Raw genomic sequence first — 9,076 nt, forward strand, 5'->3', positions numbered from 1 at the left:
CAAAATTATGTTGTTTCTCTTAAATAATTTTTCCCCAGAATTCTGCAGTGCCCCAAAATGAGGGTGCAAAACACAAGTTTCTGCTGCATCCATTCAGTTTACACATAACTTGACTATATGAAAAAACAAGTGCAGTATAACGTCATTAGAAACCCTTTAATTTACTTCTAAACTATAAAGCATTCTCTGATAGAGAAGTTCTGTCACATAATAAACAACAAGAATAAAGTTGGAGGTGGTTTTCATTTCCATGTGATGATCTTAGAGTTTTGTTCATTATTCTGCTATCTTTATTTCGCGTAACAGGTTTGTATGAGTATTATTGTTGAGAGTTAGCTAGCCATTTCAATGCAGCACACAAAAAAGTCTATATAATTGTTACTTGTTTTCAATTTTCCTTTTTACTATTTTTGAAATTGCAAAGTCACTCAATAATTCAACAAAAAGTTCACCAAAGACCTATTCAGCTAACACAGAAAACCCTTTTCTTAGAAAAAATTACATGCATAACACCTTTAGAACATGAAATCATTAAAACTACTATAATCCTCTTCCAAATGAAGGGAAATTAGTAAATAGATGCACAAGGGAGCTAGATGTACAACTATCTCTAGATCACAGTGAGTGAATACATTCATTTGCAGTTTCCTTTTGAATGTAAAATATTGAGGACCTTTCAGTTAAGAAGCTAACTTTTTTTTTTTTTTTTTTTTTTTTTTTTTAAATTCTGTCCCAGTAACCAGGCAACTGACAGCTGTCCTATTGAGAATTCTCCCTCTGAACAGCTGGCAATCAACCCTTGGCTTTTTACTTGTAGAAAACTAAGAAACTAGAACAAGTCTGCAAATCTACGCAGCTGTAAGAGCTCAATCCTAGAAACCCTTGCTTACATGAGTAGTCCTTATTCATACAGTTCTATTGTTGTAAACAGGATTACTCACATGAGTAAGAGTCTGCAATATAGCTTGTCAAGCCTTAGAATTTATTTTTTACGAAGTCCTTACTTTCTCATTGACAACATTTCAGAAATCTGTGATAAAATTCTCAAATATCAGGGAATAAAAACCAAGATACATCAATATTCCAAAATGCTACAAGCTGAACTATTTTTCTTATCCCATAATTCTCTTCTCTAGGTCTTAAGAAATAAGATTTTCTCTTCATTTAGAATGTTAATACTAATATAACCAAGTAAACTATTTGCAGGGTTTTTTTGTTTTGTTTTGTTTTTAAGAAGTTAGATGTATTTTTCCAGCAAGAACCTACTCGTTTCTAAGCTAACAATTAAAAATGTTACACATCCTTTATTACACAAAGGGAAAAAAACAGTGGGGAAACAAGCTTGATGTAGCATGCGTTCATCCTGCCTAACACAGTATGAGTAATGAAGCTAGATGTATTCAAATCAAATGTTCAGTAAAGTTGTGTATTTCACACTCAATTCACTTTCAAGGTTTTAATAGTCAACACACAAACTTTTCAGAGGACAGTCACACCAAAGATAGCTGTGAAATCATGTAAATAATGCACTAATTTAAAAAAAAAACAAACAAAAACCACAACACCTCATTTTCACATGCAAGATGAATGCCTAAGACAATCCAGTTAGTAAATACATAACAGCATTATAACACAAAATATGTTTTGTATACTGTGTCTTTTTGTTAAGTGTACATTTTGGTTGTACGGAAAAAAATTCTTCCACATTAATTGTCCCATACCAAGTTTGAGGACTACCCAATCAGAATTTCATAAAATAAAAAGCAGCTAACCTATTAATTAAGAAAAATAAAATATCTTATCCCCATTTTATCTTCATATCATTTTATCTATATTCTAATATATTTCAGTTAGCATATTACAACATAGTTGAAAAACCATCAACCTCGCTCAAATTCACCCAAGCACTAAGCTTCTTAAGTTAGGAAAGATCCTGTTGCAAGATAAACAACGTGATTATATAATTTCACATAAGAAAGAAAGAGTAAAGACATTCACCTGCAACGGTTTAGGAAAACAAGGAAGAATATACCTAGAGTGGTTTTCAGGCCAGCGTTCCTTATATTTCTGAAAAATGGAGCACTGGATAAAATAGTGAGTGCAAACATAAGAAAGTATCACCTTTTTCCACTATGCAAAATTTAAGTGCACACAAAACTCCAACTTTTCATGGCAACACCTTCAAAAGGTTTTACTTCATTAATAATTAGTATCATGACAATATCAGTATTTCAGATTTTGGATTAGAAACCGCTTGCCAAATATATAATTGGAACCTTGTAACAGAAAATGTTACTCCCACATTTTTAAAACATACAGTTAGACAATTTCACTTCAGATTTATTAGTCTAGGTAGACAATATGAATACAAAAGATTCATACATGAAATATACTCTAAACAAGATGACCAGAAAGTAAAATTGTATGGGTCAATACAATTTTTAAAAAGTTACTTGATAATTTAGAGGGACAGTGTCTTGCAACAGCAAGAGAAACAGGATTTACTTTAAAAAAAATCCACTGCTGATATCATAAAACAGAATATACACAACTGTTAATAAAGCCCATGAACTGTCTTTTCCTTTGTTAAGCTAAAACCTTTAACAAATAGAAATACTTTAGAAATGCATGCTTCCTTTCAACTTCTTATAATTTTAGATCTCTCTCTTCTTAATTCTAAAGCTACCGTAAATAGTTTTCTGAAGCACAAACAAAAAAATTATTCTGACAGACTTACTGTATATTGAATACCTGTACCATAAGATCACACAGCGAAGAACTCGTGACTTTAATATACCAATCCTTCTCCCTTCCAAATCACCCACTCTTAAAAACCACGCTGAACTTCCCTTTCAGTTACTCCTCTCCTTCCCACTAAAATGTAAGCTTAACAGCAACCTCACAAACACAGTGTTTGCAAAATAGATATTTAATGTAACTATAGGTATAAATTAGTCAACATGTTAATGAACATATATACACCCAAATAGGTTCTCAGATAACTGCATACTTCTACCAAAAAAAAAAAATATCCTCAACAGTATGAATCACAGTATAAGACTAGTATAAGATTAGCAGGGTTTTTATCCCTCATGTAAGAGGGGCTGGAAGAAACCCAAAAAAGTCATCAGCTTGGAGAATGCCAGGACCTCAGAAAATTCCACAGGCTCGTGGACAAATGCACACAGAAAGACTAACAAGATCCAGCTACAAGAGAATCCATTTTTCTCATCTGTCTATTCTGTAGCAAATAACAGTCCTTCTTAAATTATGTCTAAATCATTAATCTGCCAAATGACCTACAGTGTGGCTACATATATAAAACAGATTGTGTAATATCTAACTGGACATTGATCTATACTTGGTAAAATTAAAACTGTACCAAGACTTCTCTTGTCCTGGTATTTCCTTCAGAGAGAATCTGTTTACGTCACAGAAACATTAGACATGTTTTTATTCATCTCATTCTGGCTTGCCTAATTTTTAATTTTCAAAGGACACTCCTGCTGATACCGCTGTAGCTGCATAATTTACAGAACAAAAAAGTATGTAATTCTGATTTAATCAGAAAAGAACAAAATAACTATGTTAGAGTACTGAACAAAAGATATAATCTTTGGTGCATCCTTTCCAACTCACTGTAAATAAACTATAGTCAAATGAAAAGGCATATAATTTAGTATTTGGAATATCCTTCATAAACACCAATTTTCTGCAACATCCTTGCACATCTGATACCACCTCATGTATAATGCAAATAATCTATTTCATTTTCATCTATTGACAGTGAATTTAATTTACCATTGCAGCTCTTTTCCCAGATTACGTTATTAATTCCGCAATCAGACTCTTTTGAATGCTTTTATTTCTCCATAGAGTTTTCACAATTCTGCACTGATTTTTTCACCCTAATACACCTTTCAGAATATAAGAATTGTATTACCAAAACTTTCTTAAGGCAAAAAAAGTAAAGGCAAAACAAAAGTTTCTGAATGACAATGCATAGCAATTACAGAACTATTTCATTTCATAGAAAATCTAAACTTATTTTAACTGTGTTAGTACATTAGAACGCTATAAATTGCATCTATAAGAAAAAACAGGTGCATTTTCCATTTCCATATCAAAATGACAATTTCAAAATAATTACAGTCTTTCCATAGAGAATAAATGATCCACTTCTGTTGACAGTGAAACAGAGTGGACAGGAAACTGAAATACTCCAAATGCTCATGCTCTGCTTACACTCATGCCAGCTGTCTTTGCTGTTTCAGCAAGATGACTGAATTTTCTAAATTAGCTCACCAAATGCAAAACGGCTTTATCTTCCCCACAAAAAACAAATATTAACAATATCTAGGCACCTTGACTCTGAATTACTAGCCAGAGTTCAAAGTTGCAAAACCAGAACACTGGCGAAATGATAGCTATGTAGTAAATTATTCACAGTCAATAAAAAATTAGATAGATTTCAATTCAGACTAGAAGTCCAATTACTAGATACTAATTTGTTAATCTTCAGAAAGAAAGTCAAACTTAAGATGGAGCCACAGAAATATTTTGCAGAAGTTCACAATGATGCAGATCATTATGCATGACCTGCTATTTACAACATTTTGATCAAAAATGAGAAAAGGCTGTAATAAAAACAGGCACTCTGTGCATATAAATATTGAATGCTTTGTCGTTTGCATAAATACAGGATGCACAACACACACCTATTTTCTTATTCATCTGAAGTATTATATTTCCTTTCATATCATAGATTTTCCTTTCTCACTCATATTAAACACAATCTAAAGAAAACATCTGAAGAGCAGTAGCACTTGTCCTCTTTACTTCACTCCAGGGCCAGTGAACAAACCAATGATGCAGAAAGAAGGTACGTAATGGATTTAAAGTAAATGGCCCATTCTTTAAGAAGCAGCCTCTCATTTTTATTCATTCTAGCTTAATTGCCTTACAATGATGTCTGAAAACTTCAGAAGCACACCCATTTTTAATGCCAGCTGTCAAAGTTGGTTCTTTAAAAGTAGGGGTTTTTTTGTAATAAAAAGTGCTCAGAAAATATATTCATAAAAATGTTTTCCTGCAGTAATATTCTAAATAACTTTAGCCATATTTTATGGCCACTAAATTATTAGATAGTACCCAGTCAATTCCATAAACAAATTAAGATAAGACTGTTCATATGCTCACTGTAACATGTTGTAGTGTACTTCTCTGCTCAATAATGCTTCCGACTGCACTGAGAAGCATACTCTTCAATGCATAAACCACACACATCATGTATGTATTTCCCTTGGGATTTAAAAATAATCTGCTAATATTTGCACCTACCTGGGTAAAAATCTTTGGATTTAGACAGCTTGATGGTCGCCCCAGTCTCTTTCTGCAACTGAACAATTGTCTGTCCTCCCTTCCCAATTATAGATCCAGCAGCATAACTAGGTATGAGGACCTTTAGAAAATACTGGCCATCCTCTGAAAAATTGAGATATGCAAGGTTAATTTGGTTTACAAAACTTTTGTTCTCCCCCATGCCCACAAAAAAAAAAAATCAGTAAATACGTGAACATACCTATTAATACATGCACAACTATACATCTAACCAGTTGCATCATTCTATAAGAAATGCATGGAATATGCATTTGCCATTTTAAAAGATTTACATATTCACTCAGTGGAAATTAAAGAATCTATACATTTTCCTTAATTTTCTGAAAACATGAAAACAAATGACAAAAATTGAGTTGTATTTCTGAAGACAGAATTGTTCCAGTTCTAGCTGTGGTTACCATGGTACAATTAAACGAATTGAGCCCTTCCAAAAAAAAAAAAAAAAAAAAAAGTGTGCACAAAACATGCATGACGACAAATCACAACCCTCACTAAAAATACTGCTACAGAAATGCCAAAACTTTTTTAAAAAGAAAAGAATGATAAAGTGATGGGCTCTTTGTTTGACATTAGCAAATGCATGAGAACAGCAATTACCTATTGCCTGCTTTCTTCTTAAGTGTGCAAAACAACTAGTCTCCTACCAAAAACCCACCCCAAATGTGGAGTTTTATTTTCCAAGCATTTCAGCCACTGCCAAGAAAACAACCCAACCTGGTGTGGATGGAATCACTTGCCTAAGTAATCCTGATGTATTTCTTTAGCACTTCTTAGGCGACAGTGATCTCTTTTAAGCTCATTAATTAAAAGACATTAAGAAGAATTTTTCCCAATTGATCAAAAGCTTAAATCACTTATTTTAAATACATGTAAAAGTGATAATGCCAATCCTCCCCCCACCGTTGGATTAAAAAAAACCAGAATCAGAACTGGAAAATATATACAATGAATGAAACGAATGTTTCCCAGCCTCATTTTGCAACTGTGCTCCCTTCCTTTACTGATCCAGCAGCAATGAGTCTAAGGACCTTTATAACACTGGCTCTGAAAAAGGTGAAAGCTATACAAGGGTAGTTTATTTTAAATGACTAGAAGTCCTGAAGACCAATCTCCAATTTGATTTCATCTCAAAATTTTATCATAAAATAGAGTTCTCTATAAAGTTTGTTCAAAAAATAAACAGGAGCAGGTTCAGGTCCATCTCACTTTCCCTATGAAAGGGTATAAGCATCCCAAATAGTGCAGATGGAATACCACAGTCCCCATTTATATTAAATATAGGTACAATACATTATCACACAGACTGCTTTTCTTAATATTGGATGAATAAATTCACCTCTGCCTCGGTGCATTGTTATGATGACTCCAGTGCAAATGAATAGAGGAGATGCTAGTCCCGTTATAACTCATCTCATCCAGGAAGAGCAGGATGTTAACTAACAAGTCACCGCACCAGAGACAACTCCCCCCACTCCAACACCCCCCAACCCCAACAAGCCAAATCAATGCAACAGTGTCACACTGACAGAAGGAATGAGGCCAAAGAAATGGGAAACACCGGTCAAGATTTAAATCCAGCTTGTGAGCCAGCAGCTGGAAAAGGGGGAGTGCGCCTTCGCCATCCCCCTGCCACCCAGCTGCCATTTATTTATTTATCTTCGCCAACGTATCGGGAGGGTGCTGGGGCAGCAGGAGCCCCCTGTGCCCACTCCAGCCCCTGTAGGGTCACGGCTGCACACCCACCCCGATGGATATTAAACCCAAAAGACTGCTAGAGTCTGAAAACCGACGCCATTTTGATGAATGATAAGTTATAAGGCTGCTGCACCCCGGGAGTAGTGCCACCCTCCCCCACGCCGGACGGAGCCCCCTCCGCAGCCTTCAGCGCGGCCCCGGGGCACAGAGCCGCTTCCCCGGCCGGTCCGAGACGCGCTGCGGGTCAGGTGCTGGCCGTGCCCAGCAGGGGGGTGAGTCCTCCCGGGGTGCAGCCTTCCGCTCCCCTCCAGACCCCGGCCCCGTGGCGCGGCTCCGTCCGCGGGAGGTCAAGGAGCCGGGTCCCGGCAGGAGCAGGCGGCGTAAGGCTGGTTCAACCGCCCCCATGAGTCCCGGGCGCTTCCCCGCCCCCCGTTCCGTTTTTACCCTTTTGGAACAATTGTGCCGGAGACCCGGTGAATTCTGCGGGGCAGTTCAGCCCCCGCGGCCGCCGGGAAGGGCCTCCCGCCGGGGCACGGTGCGGGGAGGCAGGTAGGAGGGAAGGTGGGCGGGCGGAAGGAGGGTGCTGTGGGGGGGGGGATACCCACCGCCCGTGTTGGTCCTCTTGGTGCTGCCGGCTTCGGGGGGCGCTTCGAGCGGTCTTTTGCGGGAGTCCGGCGGGTCCAAGTCTATAGGAACCCCGGTGTGGGTCCCGTTCTGCTGGATGGGAGCTGCCGCCATCATGTTCGCCGCGGCCAGGAGCAGAATGGTCTCTTCCTTGGGGAGGCGGGGGGCAGGGCGGGGACGGGGCTCGTCCCGTTCTCTGTCCCCCCTCGGGACAGCGGAGCTCCGCGCGGGGTGCCGAGGATGCTCCGGGGCTGGTGGGGCTTGCCCGGGGGGGAAGGGAAGAGAAGCGGCGGGACTGGCCGGAGGAGCAGCTGCAGTGCAGTGCCAGGAGGAGAAGGGAGACGGGGGGATCGGAGGGGGGAGACGGGAAGCGAAAGAGTAAGACAGGAGGAGGAGGAGGAGGAGGAGAGGAGGGAGAGTGTGAGTGGGAGAAGAGGGGAGGGAAGAGAATGAGTGAGACGGGAGGGAGGGAGCGATGGGGATGGCAGGTGAGCCAGCGAGTGGGAGTCTGCCAGAGGATTCACGCTGCCTCCGTGCCCCCTTCAGTCTCTCCCTGCTCTAGTCCTGCGCCGGGGGCTGGTGCGGGGCGGCTGCTGGTGGCTGCTCTCGGGCTCTCATTCTCGCTCGCACTTACGGGGCTGTGCGTACCGGGGTGGAGGCTGCGCCGCGCGCGCACGCAGAGCTTGCCGGTTCCTCCGTGCAGCGGGGCCAGCCAGCCTCAGCGGCAGCTACACACAAGGAGGAAGGGAGACGGGGGAGGGGGGCCGAGATTTGGGGGTGGGAGGAGAATAAAAAGAAAGGCGGGGTTTCTTGGGACGATAGGCGGGAGGCTGAGCCAATCGGAGTTGAGGAATGTGAGGTTCGGATTGAAGGGCTTAGCCAATCAGAAAGGGTGGGCGGAAGACAAAGCAGGGGGGCTGGGGAAGCTAAACCGCATGCTGGGGTGGGCATGCGGCCAGTGTGCCCACCACCCCGGAGCGGGCGGGCATGTGGAGAGCGCGCCTCCGGAATTAGCGCTAACCTAATAACACCTACCCTACCAAGTACCTGGGTTGGGGAGTGAAGACTGAAATAGCCGGGAAACGTCCTAGCGTTCCCCTCTGTTAGTCCGCACTATTTCTAGGTTAATGTCTTTCCATACAGGAGCATAACGATTCCTCCCACAGTGGAATTGGATAGTACACAGGTTTTTTTCCACAGCCTTAGAGAGCCATGTGTAGTCCGCATCTTTGGGTATACCAGAAAATGAAACACTGTGAAAGTCATTAATATTACACATCATGCTCCATGCCTCGGGTCCGACCAAATTCAGCCTCCATTTAGATCAATTTCACAGTCACAGGATTTTAAAAATCAT

General features: G+C 40.3%; 1 protein-coding gene across 5 annotated transcripts in view; it reads right to left on the reverse strand.

Moving 5' to 3' along the window:
- NOVA1 (NOVA alternative splicing regulator 1) overlaps positions 1 to 8,471 on the reverse strand; it is a 229,519-nt gene extending 221,048 nt beyond the window's left edge. For 2 of the 5 annotated variants that reach the window (XM_074955779.1, XM_074955780.1), the window contains exons 1-2: positions 7,701 to 8,471; positions 5,341 to 5,484 (exon numbers count right to left, since the gene is read on the reverse strand). In XM_074955779.1, the coding sequence (XP_074811880.1) occupies positions 5,341 to 5,484; positions 7,701 to 7,836 (280 nt within the window). In that variant the 5' untranslated portion in view covers positions 7,837 to 8,471. Of the gene's footprint in view, positions 1 to 2,737; positions 3,032 to 5,340; positions 5,485 to 6,736; positions 6,888 to 7,539; positions 7,625 to 7,700 lie in introns of those variants that run through there. The other 3 variants (XM_074955785.1, XM_074955781.1, XM_074955782.1) reach the window with 3 other exon arrangements.
- Positions 8,472 to 9,076: the final 605 nt, after the last annotated feature.

The sequence above is a fragment of the Natator depressus genome, chromosome 6 (genome assembly GCF_965152275.1).
Source record: "Natator depressus isolate rNatDep1 chromosome 6, rNatDep2.hap1, whole genome shotgun sequence".
In the NCBI taxonomy this organism is placed as follows: domain Eukaryota; kingdom Metazoa; phylum Chordata; order Testudines; family Cheloniidae; genus Natator; species Natator depressus.